A 26239-nucleotide genomic window follows, 5' to 3' on the forward strand; every position below is an offset into this window, starting at 1 on the left:
GTATGAGCGTGAGTTGGTGTGTTAAGTAGAGAATTTAATGAGAGGGAGCTAATGAGGGGGAGCAAATTAGGAAAGAAGACTTTGGCATTTATTAGTTCTGAAAGTGAAAAAGTCTGCAAATGTCCTTGCATCTTCTGAGCTTCAGAGCCTGGGTCTGGTCCTGCGGGAGCACTGCCTTCAGCTGCCAGATCCTCTGCCTGCTACTTTGCAATTCTTTTGTTCCCATAGAGCAGAGGTGTGTGAGGGCCTTTTGGTACTTCTGAGATTGTCACCCAGTGGTACAACAGCATCGCTTCTGTCTCACCTGGGCTGAGAGTTGGTCAAGAGCTTGTCATCTGTGTAAACACTATGATGTGAACAGTATTGATCTAGGTGCGGTTCCACAGGAAAGGGTTTGAAGTTAGAGAAACCAGCACTGATAAAGTCAGGTTAACCAGTAGGCTAAAAAGTGGCAATCGGGACTATTGAACTGGCTACTAATCCATATTTCCCAGTAAGTGGGTTTGATTCACAAGAGCTTTGCCTGCTGCAGGGGAGCTAAGTTCTTAAGGAACATACCAGTGAAATACCGATTGAAGTAACCACAGGGAAATGCTGTTGAATGACAATTTTTCAGGTACCCATGTGTACACTCTGAATGGAACCGATCCAGAAGGAGATCCTGTGACGTATGGCCTGGCCTATGAAGCTGGATCAAGACGCTACTTTTCTGTCGACAAGACCCTTGGAAATGTTACGCTGATTGAGGAGCTTGACAGAGAGGTACAGTGAAACGGCACCGCTCTGTGTGTTCATGTTGATTTGATCTGTGGCTTTGAGGGACAATGCCAACTTATTTGCCCCTGAAACATCTAATATACTTTGCAATTCTGAGACATTGTACTTCACCCATCACGTTGTTTTCCAGCTGACTTGCGCCACTGACACTGCTATCAATTTTTTCAGCAGCTGTTTGTCCAGCTTTTGTCAAAAGAGAGGTTTACTCTTTATTCCTATCTTCCCCCAGCCACATCCCATAAAGGGCTTAGGGGTGGTTACAGTCCTCTAATCCTCAGACAGGGGACTCTCCTGTCATTAGGAGGAAGTAGAAATTTGTGTAAGCAGTGTTCCAGGACACTTCTCTAGTTACATCATAGCCCTTTAGCCCACATGTAACCATGTTGGGTTAAAGATGTTCCCAGCAATAGTGGCCTAAAGGCAGCTTTATTCTGGGAGCACGGGCACTGAACACTTCATGTCTCTTTTGCAGGGATGGGTACACAGTACTTAATAAACCCTTCAAAATACTGTATACCGAGACAGAAGAATTATGAACAAATGATGCCTTTTTAGGGACTGTTTCTTGAAAAAGATGACTGATTTTCATTAGCGCTTTACAGAACAACAGGGATTCCCAGACCAACCATCTCTTGACAGCAGCTACACAAAGTCCAAGTAGCCCCATAGCCAGAGCCTCTGAGGCTCTGCTGTGGTTGCTTTGTGGTATTAGTTGTTGCTTTCATCTGCCTGCTGAGACACATTTAAATTTGCAGTCCCTTTTCCAATCAGGACTAACACCATCTCTCTAACAAAAGAATTTTCTTGGTTTACAGAAGGAAGATGAGATTGAAGTTATTGTCAGTATTTCAGATGGCCTGAGTACAGTAAGTATTTAATTATGCTGTAGCTTAATGTGGGGACTGTCTGTCCCCACATATATGCTACTATTAAATTACCTTACAGGGACTGTCTCATTTTATCAGAAAACATAATCTCATTGGAGTCTTACCTCCTGTTTCGAGAGCCACTGGACTCCCAGTATCTCAGGTCTCACTCCAGCTCCCTGCTCAGCTATTTGAGGATAATTACAATGTAGTGTGCGCTGGAAGACTGACTTAGTGGCCTGCAGAATTACAGCAGCTTCCTATGAAGTTTCACTGTCAGCTCAGTAGGATTCATACCTAAGGAAGTTCTGGAGGCTTTTTTGGAGAAATGCATGACTTTATAGGAACTAGCGTTGGACACCCAAGAGCTGACTGTCCCTCCACCCCTGCAATGTTTCTCCAGCATGACATTAAGAAGATTTGCTTAGGCTAATGTGGTGGGGGTTTTCTTGTCTGCTGTTGAATAAAGCTTTGATGACGTCTAATCATTAAGGACTTACCTGAGGCATTGCCCAAGCATCCAATCCTAGTTCTACAAATTTCCATGCCGTTTTCAGTTTATGGATGGATGCTGTCACAGCCAGGATATTAGTCTGCCAATAAGAGACCTGGGCCACAAAAGTGGGACCCTCTTACTATCCCCAGGACAGAATAACTCTAGAGCTCTTCCTCATCTCAAAGAAATTAATTGAGGTTACTACAACAAATGGTTGGGAGGTGCTAGCGTCCTACAGGCACCTCTGTAAATAGGAAATAACAGGATCACATCCACATGTCCACTTGTAAACAACTGGGAAGTTTTATTGGTCAAATATGTTTGCTTCTGTATTTTTGGAAAGACAGCATGTATTTTGTTCAAGATGGATTGTTACATATTAGTAGCATGCATTTGTACATCCAAATTATGCATGCTATTAACCTAGTATCATGATATCAAATGAGGCATTAATGAATGCTCTTGGCTATCAAATACCAACTTTTACAGTCTTTTGTGTATTCTTATAGAATACGTCATGGTATCTTGAATGCCATAAAGAAGAAGGACTTTTGAAAATTAGCCCCAATCTGTAATTTATAAAGTACTCTGAGACTCCTTATTTAGTTTGGAGATATCTGGGTTTTCTCCACAAAGCGAAATTCTTCTGGATTATGGGATTTTCTGTATTTTCTTTTATGTGCTCAGTTTCTGTTACAACATAATTTTTCATTGCCTTTTAGTGCACATTTTTAGGCACATGAACAGATACATGTTGAAATCAGCTTGGTCATAATATGTTCTTCCTATTCTACTCCAGGTTTCTGAAAAAGTTAGGATCCTCGTAATGGATGCTAATGATGAGAGCCCGGAGTTCATCAATACACCTTACATAGTCCAAGTCCCAGAGGTTGGTGAAGTTCCTTTGCATGCTGGAAGTATATTTCAATAGGACGTAAAGAGGAGCAGTATGTTTTCAGTAAAATAAGATGATGTGCAGGACTAACTTGCATTCTTTTGTTTTGGGGGTTGGGTAGATATTTAATATTCACCGCAATAAGTCTGTGGGTACTTGAGGTGTGCTGTTCTGTGGGTCAGCTCCTCCAAGATGTGGGTCACTGGGAGTTTTTAGAATTTACTTCAGTGGGAATAGGATGCACTCTGTCTTAGCTGAGATTTTCTGTCATTTTTTATTCCAAAAGGTTTTTCTTGCTTTTTGTTCTCCAGTTTCCTCCATTTTTAATCTCTTCCCTCTTTTCTTTCTGCTCTTTGGTTCACTCAAAGCATTTATATTCTTTCTACCATCACTCTCTTTTGTTGCCTTCTTGCATGCTCATTTTTTAATTTCTTGTAACTCACCTGGTTTTCCACTTCTGTGTGACTCTGGTGACTCTTTCTGGTCACAGAATGCTCCCTCCGGCAGCAGTATCTTTAAGATTGAGGCAGTGGACAGAGACACAGGTTCTGGAGGAAGTATCACCTACTTCTTGCAGGTAAGGTATTACTTGTACCTTCAAAAATCATCTCTCATTTACCGAGGTCTCAGAAATCAGGTTAAGAAAGATTTTGAGGGTTGAGCCTGCTATTAGTGTCTATGGGACCAATTTTGTCCCAGGCACAAGAAAAACGGATACTGTCTGATTGTGAGCAGCCAAGTGCAGTCCAGCAGGCAGAAGGAGGAGCTGGAGTTGCCGCTGTCGCTCCTATGCTTGCCAGCAGGACTCCTCACAGCAGGGCTTTTATTGGCCCCGTTTTTGGAGTAATGGGAAGAGCAAGTCTAACTTGTAACCTTGTATGCATATGGGATTTCTAAAGCATGAAGTAGCTTGCTTTAGAAAGCAAAATGCACTGGAAACCCGAATGTGCACTTTGGTGTAGCAGGCTGGTGGATAACTGAGACCTGGATCACAGTGTGAAATATGGGGTACTAAGTCTTCTCACTGACAAAGCCATGTCTGCTTGAAACCAGCCTTTCAGGTATTGCCCACGGGTGAAGAACAGAAAGGGCTCCATATTTAAAGCTGAATTTCTGTATTACAGGCTTTCTGCATGCCAAAAGGGCAACTTTTTGCATCATATCCTTCAAATTCCTTCTTCCTACAAGCAGCTTTGTCCAGATTAGCTGCAGTTCCCCTGTTACAAGAGGCAACAGAAAAAAAAAAAAAAAACAAACCAAAAACAAACAACAAAACCAGTTTGTTGCAATATTTATTTTGGATACAAATATGGAAGCAAGTTGGGAAATATTTACATAGTACTAAAGCTAATCCTGTTAAGAGCTTGGACATACTGTGAAAGAACACCTTGAGTGCCTTGTTGAAATTTAGTTTTGATTTCACCAATTATGATCCATTTAAAATACAATATGTGCAGCATTCAATTTAGCACAGGGCTTTTTCCAGTAAGCTGGTAGACTATGAAGCCAAGGAACAGCAATTTCAAACTTCTATGTCTAGGTGATAGGGTTGTGTGGCAAAAAGGTTACTAAACACGTGTATTTGTTGAAAAATTGTTGCTATGTCTTTTGGCACAATCTCTGGGAATTCTCGGGTTGCTTTCTACGGAAAAGCCTCTCCGAAAGTCTGATGTAGGCAGGTGGTGACAACTACTGGAAAGGCAAAGATTATCCTACAGTGGCCATTGTGTATGGATACCCAAATGTCCAGAAGAATGGAGGGACACTTTTTTTTTAGGCCTTTTTGGAAATCAGATGTCTTTGAGGCTTTATTTGTATATCCCAAAAATCCCCAAAACACCACTCTATTGGCAATAATTTGTGCATGCAAACTTCCTGCTTTTTTTAAGCTAGCAGAACTTTGAAAAGCTGAGGGATAACACCTTTTTTCTTCTTCCTTTTCCCCTCGTCTTTTTTTCTGTTAAGTCTCCCTACCTCCTTCCACGCAGTGAACTGTGTTAACCAAAGTTTAGGATTTCACAATGAAATACTAAAAGATTAAAAAAGTCTCCATTGCAGGTAACTGATTTATTCTGAATAATGAGAGACCTGTGGTTGGTTCATGAATTGTTCATAAACACACAGAGGTGAAATTCATCAAATACATTATTCACCCAAACTATATCATTATTCTAGTCTTTTCCCTTAGCAGATGAAATAAAAGATGAATCCCTATGCCAATCTTATTTCCATACCTGTAATCTCTTGCTGTTTCTTCTTTTCTTCTAGAACATCCATTCTAATAAGTTTACAATAGACCGCCATAGTGGTGTCCTGCGCATCAAAACAGGGGTCACCCTGGACTATGAGAAATCAAGAACATATTTTGTTGTCGTCGTAGCCAAGGTATAAAGTTTTATCTGAAACTAGAGGAGGTGGGGCGTTGTATTTGAGTAGAACTGACTAGTTCGGATACAAGTGTGACTTAAAGTGTTGCTGAAACATGTAGCATAGTGTTGAGGCAGCCGAGTCACTACATCTGTAACATCGGGAGGTGTGGGGGGTAACTTGGAAAAGTGAGGGAGGAAAGGTGACCCCTGTCTGCTGCTGAACAACATCTGGAGGCATTTGGGAGTGGGTTTCCCACATTTTGCTCAGGCCCCAGTGCCAGGATAGTGAGCCCCACTGCAGAAAGTCACCTGTGTGTTTTGAGAGTCACCTGAAAGTGAAGCGTTGGTGTATGCAGCCCCGGCTTCAAGAAGCATCAGCCTTTGGGCAAATGCAGGTGCCCAGGGTTCCCTCGTGCTGCCCAGGACATGGCCCTACAGCAGCAAGGGCAAACCCCTGGCAGGTGGGCAGCAGGGGTCACAGTCATTAGCCACAGGAAGACACAGGGCACAGCCGGACCCACTGCAGCACAAGTGACAGGCTTCTTTTCTGGAAATATCTGTGGATGTTTCTTTCTTTCACTTCTCTGCTGCCTTGTGGCGGGAGCTTATTCAAATCCTGCAAATATTGCTGCACATCCCTTCTTGCCACTGTCAGTCTCAGCAGTGCTGCGCCTCTGGCAGGGCTGAGGATTAATAACAGGCGTTAAAAGTTTCTGGATTCTGAAGTAACATCTCTCAGGATCCTGTGGGGACCTGGCACGCAGACAGACTTGCATGGGTGGAAAAAGGATGATTTTGCTGCTACTTATGGGGACTTTGAGTTTCTCATGTTTTATGAAAAACCTACAGATCTTTTTACATATTTATTTAGCCAGGGTTCATTTGAGGAGAAGTAACAAAATTTGGCTTAAATGCTCCTTTGGGGCAGTAAGGAGGAAAAAAAAAAGAGCGTATCTTTCTAAAAAAAATGGGATTTTTAGAATTGGTACAGCAGACATGCTGAACAATTCACACTCTTATACACCAGCATGACTACTGACCTCCAGCCGGTGCCCTGAGACTGAGGGTGTTAAAAGCTTCTGAAATTGCGAGTCATCTTTCTAATTGGCTCTGCTGTATGAGTAGCACAGAGTTGATTGCAGTCAGGCCCCCAGAGACTGTTTATACACTGTGGCTATCTAACAGTTCTGGGCTGCACAGCTCCTCTGTGCTTTCACTTTATCACGGAAGTCCCTCGGAGACTTTGATCACGTGCACTGTTTAATTTCCCCCTAGAAATGCACTACCTTGCTACTGTGCATTGTCTTGTGTTTATGATGAGATTATATGTGGGATGAAAAGCTGTAGACCTTAGTCACTAACATTTTGCACCTGTTTCTAGCATTCTTTTTTCCCGACAAAAAACTTGAATTCCCTGTCTCTTGTGTTGTTGATAAAAGACCATGTATGACTGCATATATTGGCACAACCACTTTTAATATAAGAAATTACTTCTGAGACATCGCAAGCTGTCTTCCTAATCAGAGACGGAGAAAGACAAATGGAAAAGAGAAGGGAATAGAGCAGCAGAGATTAATCTGTGTGTTGAAAGAGAGAAGGGATTCCTGGGACTGTGCCGCTGAAGGCTCATGAGGTGCATGCAATGCCAGAAGCTGATTTGCAGACATATTTCAGCAGGGGGATCTGATGATGACTTCTCTTCTAGGATGGTGGTGGGAAGCTCAGGGGAGACCACAAAGTGTTTTCAGCCACAACAACAGTTACTGTCAATGTGGAGGACGTTCAGGACACTCCTCCCATGTTCATCGGGACTCCCTACTATGGATATGTCTATGAGGATACGCTCGCAGTAAGTGTTGGTTTTCGCCTGTAGGAGAACAAGTGCAATTTTTTACATCTCAGTCAAGATGGCCCTGTGTTTTCTAGCACAGGCTTTATTGGAAACTGGGACCTAAGCTCTGACTCCTAGAAGAAATGAGCTGAGCAAGTCTCAAACTTGTTCTTATTTACATCCATTGCAAATTTGCCATGTAAGGCTTCCTGTGGCTGTCATTAAAATCAGAAAGGATTCTGCCCATTTATGTTGCTCTAAGCCCAGACAGTGGCTGAAAGCTCTTCTGTAGCTGAGACCTGCAGAGGCACTTGGCTGAAGGCTTAAGCAGTTTGCCAGTTACCTCACCTGAACACATCATGCTAGAAGCCTTTGTGTGTTTGTGTGCTGTGTGGTCTCACGGTGCTTTTATCTGCTAACTGATCAGTCTAGTACTAACAGCTGGTTGTGCAAGGTATGGGGAGAATTTATACCCAAATGCTATAGGCTCTGTGCTCTTCCCGTGGACATCACCTGGGGACGAGCAATCCTGACATCCTCAAAATGCAGGCTACTTTCTGCTCTGTGATGGCTAGGTAGGCAGAATGGGCCAGGAAGTCACGGAATCATGGAATCACGGAGTGTCAGAGTTGGAAGGGACCTCTAGAGATCATCTAGTCCAACTCCCCTGCTAAAGCAGGATTGCCCAGAGCACATTACTCAGGACTGCATCCAGGCGGGTCTTGAAAATCTCCAGAGAAGGGGACTCCACAACCTCCCTGGGCAGCCTGTGCCAGTGCTCTGTCACCCGAACCGTAAAGAAGTTTTTCCGTGTATTTGAACGGAACTTCCTATGTTTCAACTTGTGCCCATTGCCCCTCGTCCTGTCACTGGCCTCTCCCAGGCCTAAAACCCATCAGGTTATCAAGCACACTGCATTTGTCAGCGTGTGTCTGCTCCTGAATGTACCACAGAACCCAAGAAGTACACTGAGCTCCTGGCTGCACCATCATCTCAGAAATGCCTAACAGCAGATTTGCTTAAAAGGGGAGTAGACAGGTTAGCAAATCAGTTTATTATATCCACCGTGATGCTTTCAGGCCCTTATTATTCTTGAAGCTACAAACTAATGAATTTTCTCTGTATCTAAGCAATGGCATGATAGCATGTATGGATCAGCTTTCACCCTGGTACATAAAATTGAATTAAAATTTTCTTCATACATAGGATGAGAAATTGTATCTACTCATGAAATTACCCAACATTAGACTACTGATCTCTTTGGCAGTGTGATTGCACATTGTTCACCTGATATTCCCTTGCATTTCAGGAAAGAGTGTGTCTTTACTTGCTGTCCAGAACTGCGATGTACACTGCAGCCCTTGCGTGACTGTATATTGCAGTTCAGTGCATAGGCTGTTACCTTTCAGTGGGGTAGAAAAGTAATGGTTGTGTACTTCACAGATGTTTGGAATGAATGATATTATGTATATTGATTTATTCTGCATAGTTGCGTATAGATCTTGAAATAACTATCAGGTGCACACAGGAGTTAGTGTTTACCATGGAAATGGGAGTCAATAAATGTTAATTGCATCCAGACTGAGCTCATAACTTATACCATTATGATATTATAATGATGAAAGCACGAGTCGGTCCTTCCCAGTGTAGGTTTTGCTATTAGAATGAACTCCACAAAGAGAGACGCACTAGCTGATTTTAGTGTTGTTTACACGTTCGGTGTTAATTTTGTAAACGTGCTTCTTTTCTCCCTGGTGGAGTTGTCAGGCTTTACAAGTACTCTGTCACCTTCAAAGGGAGTGCACTGCATTTTGCCCAGTAGGCAGATTTTATTGCAGCTTCCAGCATAAATGATAATAAATACAGCTCTATATTTCCAGTTGCTCTAACAGAACCTTGCTCTTGCTTGAAAAATTTATTCAAGGGTTATCATGAAAATGTTCCTTGTTGCCATTTGTGATTAACTGACAGTTACTTCAATCTTCCTTGTTTTGCAGCCCCAAACAGTAACACTTTAGTTGAGAGGACTAAATTGCACAGCTCATTGCCAGTTGGGTGAGCATTTTCATGCTGACGGTCATCGTCCCTCTGAGTTGATAGGAGCAGTCACACAAGCAAACGGTCTCCAGTACACAAGTTCTGTGCATATGGCCCATGGCCATGTTACTTGCACAGAAAGAAAAACAGTGAAGGTTTAAGGACAGTTAAATCACCATAATTCTCATCACTATTTTATGCCCTAAATGTTCTGTGGGTCAAGTTGCTTTGTGATCCCCCATTTGCCTTTGCTGCCTGTCTGAACTTAATTAGGTTGGACCAAAATGATCTGATGCAGCTGCCTGTGTCTCAACACACCGTGGCCATGGGGCACGCAGCAATGCCAGGAGCCTACACAGAGGCCATCTTGGTAGTGACTCAAACTAAACCTCATGTCTCAGATTGGTCGCTCCAAATCCTCTGTCCAAGTCTGTAGCTCAAGGTAGGTGTCCCTGGTCACAGCTGGGACTCCTGGGGCAGCTGAGGCCCACGCACTTTGGCAGGTTGCTCTGCCATTGGCGCAGGCATTGGCATGGCACTGGCCACAGGCTAGCGATGGCAGGTCGCGCAGCGGGTCCATAGGGAGTGAGCAGCAGTGGGGGTGTCCCTACTTTTTATGGACATACAGTGCATGTGCTGCAACATTGCTGGGAACAACTGAAACGGTCGATGTAGGAACAACACAGAGTTGGTCCAAGGAGCAGCATTCGGCTCCTGCTCTGCAAAGCCAAGCACTGATTTTTTTCTGGCTGGGAGTCCATGGCGCTTGCTGTGTTCCCCACACAGCACAAGCAAAAGTGCCCACTCTCCCCTCCCGCACCTCACTGCAGAAAGGCTTACAGAAGTTCAGTTTATTAATACGCAGTTGCAATTTCAAATGCTCTTTGATCTCAGCACACAGACTGTGATTTCCCGTTTCTCCCCAGGGCTCTGAGGTTCTTACTGTTGTTGCTCTTGATGGAGACAGAGGAAAGCCTAACACTATTCATTACTGCATCGTGAACGGTGAGTAGACTTGTTTTCTATGAAATCTGAAGGGCAATCGAAACTAGATCTGACATTAAATTAGAATGGGTTATGCTAAGGTTTAGTAAAGCTGAGACAGACTCTAATGAAATAATGTCAGGTACCTCGAGCAACACCAGGGCCCTGTCTACCAGAGAACAGCCAAGATACGACTCACTGAGTTTTAGTATCCACTTCACGGAACTACGCTTGGAGTTGTTAATGTTGCTGATTTGTTAGGCATCAGTAGCCTGCTTGTCATTTCAGAAAGTGTAAAGGGAGATGGAGTCACTGCTACTGAGCATCTCTATCATTTAATCTGGGAGGCAAGAGAAGGTATTGGGAGACCCAGACGTGGTATTTAGAGGGATATTTTTATCAATATTGTGATTAAAGTGGCTGAACAGTCAAACCTCTGGTATCTTGGAAGAAATTATATTTACCAGTGAAGAGACACTGGCTGTACACCACGCTGGAAGAAAGTAGATGTTATCAGAAGATTAATGCTTTTCATCAGCTATTCTGAGAGTGTCTGTCGCATGTCTTTTAATAGCATAAATGTGAGACTTGGCTGAATTGATGATTCATTAGCTGGTGAAGTCAACAACTTTGCTCAACTAAACTCCAAGCTACAACTTTAGTTTTGTTTGGTTCTCTCTTCCTCCGAAACAAGACTTCCGTGGCAACTGGGCAGCCCAGCTCCCAGGTGTGAGAGATCCCAAAATTTCGTAAGAGAAATCTGAGGTGTAGTTGCAGAGCTATGCAGTAAGTTCTTCATTGCGTTACGTGATCTAAACAGCAAGGTCTAGAGAGGACACAGAGGGTTGCAACTGAGGTTTTGCCTTGATGTGAGAATAAATGGGAAATGGGGAGAGGTTAAAAGAAAGGTGGAGAATGAGGAATAAAAACAAATAAGTTGTACGAAAATATGCTAGACAAGGGAGAAATTGAGTAAGGAGAATAAGTGAAGGCAGATGAACCAGGGAAAATGTCAAAGGGAAATAGGATTAATGAGGAAAGATATTGGATTTCCAAAGAAAATAGAGGAGGACCAAGAAGGTGCTATGGGATGGAAAAGGTAAGTGATGAGGAAAGAGTGGAAAATGAAGATGAAAGGAGATGACAGATAAGTAGCACAAGATACGACTTAATGGAGAGCAGACTTTCTTCATGCACATTAATACAGGATATTTTTGGCATGAAATGGCAAAGAGGGGAAGGGAATATGCTTTTAGTGCGTAGAAAGTTGAAGAAATAGATAGACAACAAAAGATGACAACAGATTTCTGCCCCTGCATGTCAGACCATGGCTGTGACCAGCCATTATCCCAATACCTGCAGGCTGGGTTGTCAAAAGACAAGAAAATACTAATAGCAAATAGGAAATTATTTATTATTTATAAGCATTTTTTATCTGGGGAGTGTGGGATAATTTTGGAAAATACTCCAATCCTCTGACTGTGCTGTACAAAAGAACACACATAATGCTACATACTCTGAATTACCAATTTCCCTGTGGTAACTAGACAATAACATGAAGTACGGTGGCTTGAAACCACTATCGACTTAAGCTTCTTCTCGGTCAGGATGTACTTCCCAGGCCAATGTATCTTAATAATTGACCATTGTATGAGTCGATATCTGTTCAACGTTGTGTCTAGTGTACTTTAATGAAGTTGCAGTTATTGCAGGTATTGGCAAAATGGGATACTATCAAATGGTTTAAAAATCAGCATTGGAATTGAGTTAGGGAAAAAGAAAAATGACTGGACTTTCAGGTCATCATCCTTTATTTCTGAAGGCTTGATCTCCTTCATTGTGAGGGTTTTCCTCTGTTTTCCTTTCAATGGTAGGCTCTGCCACAAAGCATGGGTTGTGGCCAGTACCGCACATGAGGTAGCGTACGGGGGTGCCCGTAGCCCCTCGGCAGAGCGGGGCAGGACCCCCTGAGCATCAGCTGGTCCTCTCCCTGGGCAGCAGCCTGCTGTGGGCCATAGCGGCGAGGTGGGTGCAGACATCATGATGAGACACAGCTGCATTTCTGCAAGCTGGCATTTGTTTCAGCACAAGTTCACCCAGTCTCAGGGGACTGCGGCCCTGTAACTGACCTTCTGTTGAGATCAATAGGTCAGCGGTAGCAAAGTCAGCCAGCAGCCCTGTCCTGCCTGTGTCAGACTCTGCCACAATACGAACAGCCTGGGTTTTAACCCAGATCCCTTTTTGTTCAGGACCGCCTTGCAAGAGGCTGAGAGTTTTTTAACAACTGAATGTCTAAGGCCAGAAGATGCTTCTCCAGAGATGCTCTCTGCAGAAAGAGTGACTGTGTTTATTTCAGACAGATTGTCAGACTTCTCACCTTAGCTGATATTAGTGAGAGAAATGTTCTTGTTTCTCAGAGACTTAATTATGCATTTGCTAATTAAAATGAGGAATGTCTATTTTTGTCTAAACCAGCATATAAAGAAGACAGCGTAATAGAAATGAATACCAAATTTGCATGCCTGGATGCTGAAGCTTGATGGGAACTTGACCAGGGAGGGAAGAGGAAAGTGAGGGCAGCTGCCCATAGGGGCAGAGCTCCACTGAGCTGTTCCTAGGGGAGGAAACCCTTTTTAGCCTTCGCCTGTGTTTTTGTCTCACTGTGACCAGACATAGAAACGCTTCGTTTTTTAAAAGCAGCTTCAGATCTGCTAATAGATATGGATACACATATGGACAAAGATATGCTTAATGAAGCGTATGGTTAATTGCTCATGCTTGTTCAGAAAAAGGAAGTGTGGCGTGTAACTAGAGCATCTTGGTTTTATTGCAGGAAGTGAAGCTTCATTCGAAATCAGCAACACAACTGGAGCCATTTCTGTTATAAAAAGCCCAAATCAGCTCAAGAAAGAGGTGTATGAACTAAAAGTTCGGGTATGTTCTGTGGCCACTTGAAGACTGTTGGTCTAAAATGCCATAAGCAGGCATGATTGTCTAAAATAGCTAAATTTATAGCTGATTTTGCCTGTTTCAGAAACTACCTCCTATATTTGAGCACAGTGCCAGGTGGTATAAAATAGAAAAAACTACTTTTGTTCCTTGGGATACTTATTGTCTCAGATTACTTCTTCCAAATGAAGTCATCTTGTCCTAATTTTGTCTCTGAGTCTACAGAATCAACATCCTTTACAGTATGTAGATAACTGTTCTCTGTGTTTTCAGATTTTATTGCTAAACTGGGAATTAATGTCTTGTAACCTCTATGTGATGAGATAGGTAACTGTCAAATGCTTAGTAATAGGGCTGGGGTAGATCATGCAATGTCATATCAGTATCCGCTCCTGAAGCATTGATCAGCCACACACAAATACATGCTAACCCCTTCATGAGCTAGTATCAGTGTGACAGGCTGCATTACTTGAAGCAGTTTCTAAAGACCAAGGGTTTAAAAATGCAGAGTTTAATTGTGAAGACTATATCGATTTTCTTCAGCAAATGTATATTACAACCACAAGAGTTTGTCGTGGTAAGGACAATATTGTCTAAAGGCAGTTTTGAGGCCTCGCACACTGCCAGAACCAGTGTAGCATCCCCAAGGGCACTTGCTCGTTAGTGGGCTCAAGCAGCTTGCTCAGTCTGGGAGATCACAGAGTTCCCATTGTCTGAGTTAAACTCGGGCACCATGTCTTCCCCTAATCTCTCCAGTTTACTGCAGTCTGCTAGTGCTTCCCAGATACAGGATTAGTTAAGCCCTCGCAAGCTTTTCTGATCTCCTAGTTATATCTGTGGAGACCTGGAGCTCATGCAGGCTACAAAATCTGCCTGAGGAACCAAAAGGGGGTTGTATTACCCAGCATAGGTGGTGACAGGCACCTCAGTTACCAGACTAGCGTCTTCAGAGAAATTTAGCAGCCTAGTGCTTGTGGTTTTGAGCCCTTTGAGCAAACAAAAAAAGCATGTTAGAGACAGCTGTTTTGTTACAAAAACCCCAGCCGGCATTTCTATCCTGAGAGAAGAGGCGTCTTGGATTCAATCCAGTGAATCAGGCTGCATGTTGGAATTGTTGAAACCCAGACAGATTTTATCCTTCAGTTCAGAAAAATGCCAGCTAGGTTTGCTTGTCTGTCCAAACTATATCAGGTTTAAGTTAAGCTCATCTAGACAGCAAAACAGAATTGTAAACCAGAGAATAAATCTCAAAACAAAAGAGTATCACTTTTCTTTTTCAAACATCTGCCTAAATACTACAAGTACAGTTTTTCTCACAGAGTTTTCAAGGCTGCAGTCCTTGCAGCAATGTGAAAATCAACTACCTGTGGTACCACAACAAATTTAAAGATTGTCTTCCTTTCCTATTCTGTCAACACTTTGGGCAGGCAATTATCTTGCCTCTATTAGATTTTCTGTCTTTAGAGAACTGTTTTCACCTTGGGTGAGTTACTAAGCTCACAAAATGAGGAGGAGAATTTTTTCACTGGGACTTTATTGGGACTGGTTTATTACCATCATCTTCTAATCATCATAAACTTCAGTGTGAAATGGACTGAGATTCCTAGAGAAATATAAGGCTGTGAATCTTCATACGAGTTAGTGCGTTAGGGTGACTTGTACATGCAGAACAATACCTGAACATGGAACTGAGGAAAGACAGTATACCCTCATCATTCTTCTCTCTCTCCTGCCTTGCTGCAGGCATCAGAAGTCAGTCAGGAAGGTGACGTCTCAGTGCACGCTTTTGCCATGGTGACTATACGGGTGGTCGACCTCAACAACCATCCACCAACGTTCTACGGAGAAAATGGTCCCCAGAACAGATTTGAACTGACCATGTACGAGCATCCCCCAGAGGGTGAAATCTTGAGGGGACTGAAGATTACAGTCAATGATTCAGATCAGGTAAATGGAAACTATGTGGACTTTCAGTTTTCCTGCCCTATTTTCCCGAAGACTAGAAAAAGTTATCAGATGGGGAAATGTCGTTTTAGGAACTCGACTATTTCACCTGCATTCCCCAAAAGCCTAGATCAGACAAAGTAGTTGTAGGGTCCATTAGCACAGAGAGTTTGGACCCAGAAGTATACTTCATCTGTCATATACTGTTATGTCGATAAGAAGGGTGGTCCTAAAGCTGCAGCCCAGTTCTTGTGGCGATTAAAGTTGCACAGTCCTTATGAACTTCCCCGAACTACTGGTTACATTCAGTTGTTGTCAGTGTAATGTCCAAGAATGTACTCCCTTTGGAGATTTACTTACAGTTTCTAATCACTTTAGTAACTCCAAGTGCAATTGCTGTCTGTATCTTCTCAGCCCCTCCTGGAAACAATACAGTCTGTACCCTTACATTGGTTTTATTACAATATATTATCCTTCTGGCCCTTATCTTACAGCAAGAGTCTGCAATGCATGCTTTGAGAAATCGTTCCCACAGGAGTGATATTTTTAGGTAATCTTAAAAATTATGCCAGAGCCAAACTAACTCTAACCAGATAAAGGAAAAGGAAAGAAGACTCCATCCATCTCAGCCTGCTAACTGACCTGTGATGCCCGTAGATACTATGGTGATGGTTGCTATAGGGATCCCTAAGCTAAATACTGTATGAATGGCATACATCTGAGTTAGCCTGAGGTTAGGTAGTGACAAGAGAAAAGCTTAATGCATCTGAGAACTGTATTACTATTGGAAAGAGTGCTCTTATATAACTGTGCTCAGTATTGTGCTGTTTTGACTGTATTGTACTCCATCAAACCCACTAGCTTCTTCCCCCTCCCTCCTGCTGCTCTGCAGCAAGCAGATAAATGACTGCTTTCAAAGTCTATCCTGCTGTTGTCACAGGGGATGTTGCTGCAGAAGGAAAGAAACAAAACCCATCTCTTCTATTTTGAGACAAAATATATACATATCATATGTAGGCTGACAAAGTATTCAAGCTGCAATTTAAGCTATAAAATAAGCAGAAAACATTGCTAAATACACTGTATAGATTTCTCAAGAAGCTTCCCAGTACAGTAAAACATCGCTCTGGGTTGCTTTTCTTCTAAGCATAGAATGCCATGTTTTTCCTTCTGCACAAGAGGACTATATAGAGAAGAAAATGAAACCTATGTCTCTCTCTGTCACAGCCATTAGTGACTCTTTCTTTTGGGGGAGTGGATGATACAGGTGAGAAGGACGAAGCTGTGGGTAAGGTCTGTTTTAGGCCTACAGTTTGATGGAAATGCCATCTTTACTTGCAAGAACACTATGCAGAAATTTCTGCCCTAGCCCTCTTCATCCGACAGATACAGCTTAGGGCTACGTGGAGACATGCAGTAGCGTGGCTTGCTCTGAGCAGATCTGGGTTCGGTGAACATCACTGTCAGAAATTGCTCAGCCATTGGAGAGAGGCAGTTCTCTCCCCTCCCCATGCCACCGTCCTTCCAGGCGTGTACAGTCTCAAGAGTGGTCTGGCAGAAAAGGACCTGGGGGTGTTGGTGGACAGCCGGCTGAGCATGAGCCAGCAGTGTGCCCAGGCAGCCAAGAAGGCCAACACCATCCTGGCCTGCATCAGGAATAGTGTGGTGAGCCGGACTAGGGAAGTAATCATCCCCCTGTACTCGGCACTGGTGAGGCCTCACCTCGAGTACTGTGTTCAGTTTTGGGCCCCTCACTACAAGAAGCACATTGAGGTGTTGGAGCGTGTCCAGAGAAGGGCTACAAAGCTGGTGAAGGGTCTGGAGGACAAACCTTATGAGGAACGACTGAGGGATCTGGGGTTGTTTAGCCTGGAGAAGAGGAGGCTGAGGGGAGACCTTATCACCCTCTACAACTACCTGAAAGGAGGTTTTAGAGAGATGGGAGCTGACCTCTTCTCCCTGGTGACAAGTGATAGGACAAGAGGAAATGGGTTCAAGTTATGTCAGGGCAGGTTTAGATTGGATATTAGGAAGCATTTTTTCACTGAAAGGGTTATTAAACATTGGAATAAGCTGCCCAGAGAGGTGGTGGATTCACCATCCCTGGAGGTGTTTAAGAAAAGGGTAGATGAGGTGCTTAGGGACATGGTTTAGGAGTGGTGGTGTTTTTATCAGGGTAGGTTAACGGTTGGACTTGATGATCTTAAAGGTCCCTTCCAACCTCACTGATTCTATGATTCTATGATTCTAAGAGCAGTGGACTTTGTACAGTCAACCGTTCCACTTTCCCCATCAGCACTATTTTCCATAGTCCAGCTCTGGCTTTGTGTCTTTGGCTTTACTACCCAGCAAAAGAGAGCCTGTCGTCATCTGCGTAGCTGTGGGGGTTTGTATGACCAAACAACGCAGACCACTGAGTTTGGATCCAAGATCATTCTGGTTCCCTTGGGGGACTACTGCTGAATACTTTTCCTTTTGACATGAGTTAGAGTTGCAGCAAGAACTGCTCATAACAAGTCCTCCAGGGATACAGCTGAAAGTAGAGTTATCCTGTATGAAAGTTATTATTAGAAATTCTTCGTCTCAGGATTCTTGCTAGAGGGAGAACATGGCACCAGCCAGGCAGTGAATGTGGCTGGTTGTCACAGTGTAACTGTGACATTGTTTGAGAAGTTGATGAACTCGGAGAGCTGGTTAAATGGGTTCAGCTCATTTTCACGCCTCTCCAGTAAGGCAGAAATAGGAGAATCCCTATTACATCTTTTCTCTTCCATGCTCCAGTTTGGTTTAAAAGAATTGGTCTTTCCATCTGGCTCTGGCTTATTCTTCCCAGCTCACACACAAGTGGTGGTAACCTTCTAGATGTTGCTGCTTCCCATGTCCTCTCCCGCTGGAAAGCGTATCTGTATTATGGGATTGTGGCTTCTCACTTCACCTGGAGTTATCAAACGTGTGTCATATTTCATCCTGCACAAGCGGAGCTCCTCTCTGCTCCCAAGTGCATCAACTTCCAAAAGATTCAGTGGCTGTAACTCTGGGCTAGCTTAACCCAGTCAGTGTAAACCATGGAGTACCACCTCTGTAACTGCGTATCTTTGTGGCTCCGCATCACCATCCCAGGCTGTGAGCTCTTAGGACCCAGGCTGGGTTTTTGAGGGGTCCATTGTCCTGACTCAGTTCAGTTGTCTTTCCTTGGCAGGAACCAGGAGGAGGCAGGACTTGCCTGCTGATGTGCACGTGGTGTCATCTCTGTCACCGTGCTCGGAGTGTGTGGTGCGAAGCACAAGGCTGCTTGTCACAAGAGTCCCTCTCTCAGCCACTCCTGGTGCAGGGTTTTTTCCATTATGACTGAAAGAATAACCAAGCTTGTCAATCTATTTTAAGAAAAGCTGTGTCTGTCTTGTGACCAGGGCTGGAGGGATTATATAAGTAAGCTTCTTAGCAGTCTCTTGCACAGGGGATGGAGAGCAGAGGGCTCTCAGCAGTAAGACTCATTCTAATTTTATACAGTGTGAAGAAACCGAGCCAATCTAGTCTGTAAGAATTGCACAGTTCACTGAAAACAATGCTATATCTGCTTTTATTCACAGGGAGCCAATGCTAAATTCAACCTCCGTCTTGTTGGACCTGGTGGCATCTTCCGAGTGGTTCCCCAAACTGTCCTGAATGAGGCTCAGGTTACAATAATAGTGGAAAATTCTGCTGCCATTGACTATGAAAAATTCAAGGTGTTAACCTTCAAGGTACATGTGCTTTCCGGGTCCTCTCTGTCTGTGTGCATGATATGTGTATGATGGCTTAAGTATCTGATGGGATTTACCTTCTTAATCCACCTGGAGCTGTCTGATACATTGTCAGTCCATGCAAGGGAAACTCATTTCTCCCCCTAGTTCATCAACTTCCAAAGGTTTAATGGATGCATCTGTGGACTAATTAGTCCGGTCAGTGCAAAATGTTGAGTATTATCTCTCTGTGGAAGCTGCACATGTTGATGGCTCTGAGTCATTCCAAACTGAACCCTAAGGGTTATTTCTGCTCTTACAACAATAAATTCACAGGATGAAATCCTAATTTATCTGGAGCCAGAACTTTACCTGCTTAGTCCTAAGTAATTTGGTTCATGATCATGCTTTTGAGTGTTGACAGGCTGAAGACCCCAGCTGACTGGAAGACAATTTCCCAAAATTGCTCCCTGCCTTTGTCAGAGTGTATCTGTCTATATGGGCTTTTGCAAACCGATCTGAGGCCATCTCACCCATGCTCCAAGCCAGCCATACAAGAACCAGCTTTCATCCAAAAGCTGGACCCTTGCGTTATCACTTTCCCTGATGGATTCATGGCTTATCAACAAGATAATTAAGTAGTCTGGTTTTGTGTCAGCTGCCTCTGAACGTGGGTATAGATGGTTCAGTTCTGACTCCAAAGAATGACGCAGACAATTTCTGTAATCATTAAAAAAAAAAAAAATAATGCCCAAACTGTCCATCTGAATACTGACATATGCTAGTTTTGATTTTGTATAGAAAGTGGCGGTTTTAGCCCAGTCCAGAAGCCAACTTCCTGGATTTTGTTCTCACCCTTGCTACATGGTTTGCTTTGTGTCCTCAGCAAGTCATTTCACTGCAGTATGGCTCATGCCTCCTCTTGTAATGTTCCTTAGTCATTTTGAGCTTCATAGGTTATAGATGCTACAAAAATGTGAGGCATCATTACTGTATTAAAATGGAAGATTCTGAAAGGACTATAAAGTGCTACTGAAACTAATTATAATAAGCACACATTTATTCAGGTTAAACTACCAAAAGACCAGTAAAGAAGTTACACATGGCCTCCTCGTGAATACTAATAGAAATTAAAGTAGTTAATGTGATTTCCATGAACAGTGAAAGAATTAATTACCAGGAAAAAGGATATATAATTTTTTAGCTTAAGCACTTACTCACTTTTTTTTTGGAGGATGAAATTATTTCCACTGGAGAAAGACCATAAGGCTTTGCTAAAAATACAGAGCCTTTGTCTAGATTCCAAATGAAGAAGGTGCAGCTGGATGATATGGTAGTAATATATGGCAGCAAATACTTTATAAAGCCCTCACTGCTGTCTCCATTTCCCTGAAAACTTCAAATTGCTTCCTACCCAGTTTTAGTTGCCAATGTAGTCATTCCAGTTAGAATTTTGGATGAAATATATTCTTATTTCTATTTAACGTGTATCCCACAGCAGCTTTGAGAAGCTGTTTTGAGGGTTCTTTTCTGCAAGCAATGATCTCTCTCCTCTGGTTTGTTATTGAACGATAAAATGTCAGAGAGGAATTAAAGCTAATTTGACTGGGAGGTGCACTGAAAAACTACCTAAAGCAAAGGCTACTAGAGAAAATCTATCTCCTGTTTAGGGCTGAGTCTTAAATGCAGTTGGCAGTCAGGACTTCCTTCGTTTTCAGCTTTCCGAGAGCTAGAATGGGTTTCCCAAGGTATGGCAGCTGTGGCAATTCCTACCCTTTCAGCCTGGCCTCTTAGATCTCAAGTCCCTCTGCCACAAGGACCAGATGTTGCTGTCCCCACTTTGTCATGGGCTGACATGCTTTGGGGGCCAAACCTCGTGCCTTCAGCTCCAAGTACATCCCGCCTTGACAGGAGCCTGTACCTACCCCCCCTTGCATTCTGCACACACTCACATCTCCCGCAGAACGGGACCAGATGAGGCTGCAATGATCTTCAGTTGCCAAAATCAGACTCTGTTTTAAAAATTTACCTGCCGCTTTTAAGATTATATCTCAGTTTCCTTTTCTGGCACTTGTATTAGTTGTTGATACGTAGTCCTGTGAAGCAATAGTTTTATGCTATTTTTTTTCTTTCTCTGCATCAAACAAACAGTACAGCTCTGCATAGGGCATTGCAGGCAAGTAAGCTGACAAAAATCCCTCCCTGAAGGAAGATGTTGTCAGCATGTTGACATAGCTGGACTACGGCTGCTAAAAGGAGCGGGAATAAAAAATGAATGTAGAAAAAAAAGTAAAAATAGAAAGCCCTCATGAGGTATTCTGAGATGGGCTGATTCCAGCAGCAAAGATTATTTCACTGCAGATGTTATAATATAGTTACAGCTCCACGTGCACGATAAGCAATAAGATTTTATCTCTGTGCTGCTTTAGGAGCTGAGATTGCTTATGAGCAGGTTTTTGCTGATGTTTGTATGACTGTCCCTTCAAAAATCTCTTTTGCTGTAACACTGTCTGAGACTCCCAAGCACAAAAGTTAGCACAGACACGCAGTGACCAAATTCCCCTTTTAGAGCAGATGTGTCCTATAGTAATTACGAGCAATCCTTTGAGATTAATTTCTTCAGGAACTCTTTCACTGTTTATTTCCAACCATTATAAATGTTCACACGGCAGGAACAGCTTCAGGAGATGACGCTGAGATAGCCTTTTCACTGCCTACCTAAACTGCTCCTCACCCTCACCGAACCCTGTCACCTGTAGGTGACACAAACCTCTCCGAATCTAGCAGAGTGGGGATGTGAACACAGTGTGTGCCCCACAGCTGGTCAGCGGTGCCACTGCTGGTGTGCATCACGAGCCACCTACCCCATGGGGAGCTGGGACATGGCGGGAGAGAGGGCGAGTGCCCGGCGAGCGGCATGGGAAGGATGAGCTCCCACAGCCCTCCTTTCAGCCAGGTGCTGCGCTGACAGAGCAGGAGACGCTGTGGCAGCCCTGCTCCACCTTCTGAAGCTCAGAGCTCGCTTAGGCATTCATCCTGCTTGAGGGAGCTCCTGGAACGTACATCTACTGGGATATAAAACCCATGCAGCTAGATTTTTCAGTTGAGCCTCTCATATCTCAGTTAAATATCCTGCTCACTAATCTATTAGTGGTGTCTTGTGCTCACTAGGTTTCTGGAGCCCTCCCGCTTTGTGTTAACCAGGTCTGTGCCCAAATATGAAAACTAAATGGATGACCATATGTATTGGTCATTTGGGTTCAACCCTTACAGAGCCCAAGACTGACATCCTAGTGCTGATTCTGTGTGATGTAGCCATCATCAGGGACCAGACCTCCGGGCTGGAGGCTGTTGCTCAGTGTCTCTCAGTACCTGTTGCTGAAACTGCTCTTTCTTGCTCAGTCGCACACTGCCTGAGCGATAGGCTTGCTGCTCTACCAGCTCAGGCTTCATACTGACATTCCCCTAATCTACTGAGGAGCAAACAGAGACACAGTAGAAACACTGCTGCTATTTTGTGTTAGGCTAAGAATAAGAGAGAAAACATGCGGTGCTAAGTAGCTGAAGTCCTGTGGAAAAGTGCTTGTCTGAGACTTTGGAAGTAACTCACCAAATACTTGCTCAGGTCTGTTCCCAAGCGGGGATCTGAGCGCTCCCTGCTGCCTACTGAGAACTGCCACACGCCAGGTGCCTGTGTTATCCTCTTCCTTCTCTGTGGTGGCTGCTCTTCCCTGCTTCAATTAGCTGTACATTAAGGGGCAATGTGAGAAACCAACTTGCTAACCCAGCAGTGCCATCCCTCAGCTGAGGGATGAGATAGGCAGGTACTCGTGTTAAGCTCTGCTGACAGCCAGGCAGAACATCCATGCCGCTGGCTTGTCCCCGTCCCTGGTCTTGCTGTAGGTGGCTGCCTACCCTTTCACATGAGCAGAATTATGAGGTTGTGTTATGGCGGAGCTCTCTCTTCCTCCTCAGAGACAGTGAGGCAATTCAAAAGTCCCGGTGCGTGTCTGATACAATCCTAATCAACATGAGGCAGCGAGGGGGGAGTCCCGAGAAGCCTGGTGGTGGGAGTCCTCACAAACATTGTGAAATGGGATTCTGCTGATCCCTGACTGTCATGTATTTGTGGTGGGGTACTGCTGCTTTCAAAAATCCAGGGCACTGGTTCTTTGTCTCTTCACCCTGCTTGGTGCAGTTTATTGCCCTGACTTCTTTCCCGATGAAGAACTTATGCTTCCTCTGCAAAGGATCATCATTCAATTTACGTGACTATTCAAAATCACTCAGTACTTATGTTTCCCTAATTTCTAGGAGCTGCCCAGGCATGGGTGTTTGCTTGCTTCTGTTACAGCTTTTTGAGCTCTGTTGGTTAGTTATGACCAATCATATCTGTCACGTGAAGTCTAATATGTATACACAGGTTTGAAGTCCTCTTTCCACAGCTTGATTGCCCATTGCAAGCATGCACGAACAAGCCTAGGCTGCACACCGACCTAGCTCATCATCTCCCTGTTTTTTACCTGTTTGGGCAACCAGGCTAAAATGCACCAATGTGCCATGGGTAGTGGAAGAAAGCTGCTTTGTAGTAATTCCCTGGTTTTCTCTTCTTAGCTTCTTGCAATAGAGGTGAACACGCCAGAGAAATTCAGCTCAACAGCTGACGTAGTGATACGCTTGCTGGATACCAACGACAATGTCCCGAAGTTTTCCTCCGACTACTACATTGCCAGGATCCCCGAGAACTCCCCGGGGGGCTCAAATGTAGTTGCTGTTACAGTAAGTTTCATTCATTTCTTAAGAAATGCTGTCTTTTCTAGATGTCTCTGGAGACAGTTCAAGTACCTTAAAAATAGCAAACAGAGGCAAGTCGCGAATCTTACTTGTCATTCAGCTTCCAGACTGAACTCCAGTTGCTTTCCAGAATCAACAAATAAACCTTCCACTTCTAGAAAAAAAAAAAAAAAAACAAACAACAAAACAACGCTTCAGCAAACATTTTTCAGAACAACAAATTTACTTTGGCTTTTAATTAAAGGCCATCTGCTTTTAAGACAAATCACATGGTCTGTGAGTACTAAGAAAGCCCCAGTCAAATCAGTGTCCAGCCGGAAGATTCAGTTATGATTAAGTGGAATTGGATTTACTGGATTTGGTTGCTTAAGTAAGAGTACAAAGAAAACAAGATGGCTGCTTAGTAGGTATTAGTCTCCTCCTCCTGGGAGGAATCTGGCTGCTAAATGCATAATTAGACAGTTAATGAAGGCAAGAATATTACATTAACATGCTTAGAGCTGGGAAAGAAAGATCCCTATATAAGTATCTTCTCACAGTGGGAAAAATATGCCTATAGATTTTCCAGTATCTCACGTTTTCATAGAAAAAAAGTCAGGGTATTACATGGGCCCTATGTGCTGGAGAAGCGTTTCCAGCCATTGGTGTGAGCTGTATCTCTTTAATGCAGCTGCCAGGACTGGAAACACATCTCATGTCGCAAAGCCGGGAAAGCTCCTGGCCACGCGGGGCTCGGTGGGTGATGCAAGTCACCTTGCAGAGGCCTCGTGGGTAAGGATGATGGAGGCAGGTTGCCAGCGATTTCCAGCACAGGCTGGCTGCGAGTCAGAAGGAAAATTAAATGATGAGAATAATAAAGTGCTGAAGGCAAATTTTAGGGATGGAAGAATGAAAGAAGTGGAAAATAAACGATACGGAAAAGGTTATTAGGGGAATCTAAGAGGAAAGCTGTAGAAAACAGAGACTCCCAAATATCACTGTCTTTCCAGCAAGAGGAATAAAAAATTCTAGGAGGTGGTCAGCAAAAAAATAAATTTAGAAAAAGTTTGCAAAGGCAACAAAACTAGCCATTCTGAGCCAGCGTAGCTGAGGAGTCCATGCAAAATTTACTGTCATGTGCTGTCAACTCAGTATTTGACCCAGATTCACAAATATACTTGACAAATTGAGACACTCCAAGTACCCAGCGTGACAATTCTGGCAGAAGTCCCAGGCGTGCAAATGTTTTAGGAAAAGTTAGGCAGTCCTAAAGTAGACTGCAGTCAAAATTATGGGGTGAGAGAAGCTGACAAGCTAATGTCAAAGAATTAAAACACACCTATCAGCAGGGCTGCAGGAGTGCTATGTTAACCATGCAGGAATCAAAGATGTTGTTCCAGTTTTCAAATATTTAAACAAGAAGGCGAATGAACCGTCCACTACCATCATGAATTTTGAAGGCCAGATATAACAGTGTAATATAACACCTCCTCAGAGCTATCAGAGAAGCAGGAGCTTATGGAAATAGCTGTTACCAGATCAATAGCTTTCCTAATCCTGAGCTAAAAAAGGAAACCAACAAGAGTCCGTAACAAAGATATCCTCTGGTGTAGTATCTGCATTACTAAAAGTCACACAGGCACAAGAGTGTTTCAAATATAAACAAAGCTGAAATGTTGTGTATAGATTGAAATATTTGTTATGCATTACTTTGAATCAATTAAGGAAGCAGAGGCTTAAAAAAATAAGATTTTAAAATATTTTTTTAAATATTTACTATATAAAGTAAATAATTTTGTTTGGGGAATATGCATTTATATGCAACTGATAATTAGGAAGGCTCTAGAGCGGACAGTTTGTTTGTGTCATTGAGATTAGCTTCATCTCTATTATAAAGGAAGGATGTGTTAAATGTCAATAGATGGAGCCATCTAGTGGCTTTCTCCCTGCTAGAGCCTGGGCACCAGCCTGGCCAGGAGACAGACGGCATCTTAGCAGCTTCCCTGGGACAGCCAAGGACATTTCCTTGTGTTAGATTTTGCAGTTTTCTAGGTGCACGTTTGTTTATGTGATTTCCCCTAAAAATATGATCGCAAAAAGGGGGGGGGGGGGGAAGCATGGCCTGTTAAAAGAAAAATGAAACATTTCTTTTTGCAGTTTAGTAAAGGATGACTCTCGTACTTTCTTTTCTTAAGGCTACAGATCCAGATTCAGGGATGTGGGGAGAAGTCAAGTACTCTATCTATGGAACAGGAGCAGATCTGTAAGTATTTAAAAAAAAAAAGAAAACAAAAAAAGAAAACGACAGACCTCTAAGCAGAGATTTAGAAGAACTTAAAAAAAAAAGAGAATAGGCTCATTCTTGACCTGCTCATTTCAAGGACATTTATGCCATGTTCTTTGTGAGTTCTGTGAAAACAACAACAGAAAAACTAGTGTGATCGTTAAACATCTGCTTCATGAACCCATGGAATTTTACCCACAAGCCCCCAAAGAGACATAAGGCAGTTGAAGTACCAATACTCAGGATCTGTTCAATCACCATTTAAAAAACACTTGTAAGAGAAAGAGGAGGTTTTGGTCTAGTTGTAGTGAA

General features: G+C 43.3%; 1 protein-coding gene across 1 annotated transcript in view; it reads left to right on the plus strand.

Moving 5' to 3' along the window:
* Positions 1-26239, plus strand: part of CDHR1 (cadherin related family member 1) — a gene marked incomplete at both ends in the record, with an annotated part of 48951 nt that overhangs the window by 8520 nt on the left and 14192 nt on the right. Inside the window, 12 exons of the mRNA XM_082486480.1 lie at positions 617-762; positions 1593-1643; positions 2939-3028; positions 3525-3611; positions 5303-5419; positions 7109-7252; positions 10198-10276; positions 13089-13189; positions 14948-15151; positions 18739-18891; positions 23485-23649; positions 25839-25906. Coding sequence (XP_082342606.1) covers positions 617-762; positions 1593-1643; positions 2939-3028; positions 3525-3611; positions 5303-5419; positions 7109-7252; positions 10198-10276; positions 13089-13189; positions 14948-15151; positions 18739-18891; positions 23485-23649; positions 25839-25906 — 1405 coding nt within the window. The remainder of the gene's footprint in view (positions 1-616; positions 763-1592; positions 1644-2938; positions 3029-3524; positions 3612-5302; positions 5420-7108; positions 7253-10197; positions 10277-13088; positions 13190-14947; positions 15152-18738; positions 18892-23484; positions 23650-25838; positions 25907-26239) is intronic.

Source organism: Vanellus vanellus, assembly GCF_965231255.1.
Source record: "Vanellus vanellus genome assembly, chromosome: 7".
Lineage (NCBI taxonomy): Eukaryota > Metazoa > Chordata > Aves > Charadriiformes > Charadriidae > Vanellus > Vanellus vanellus.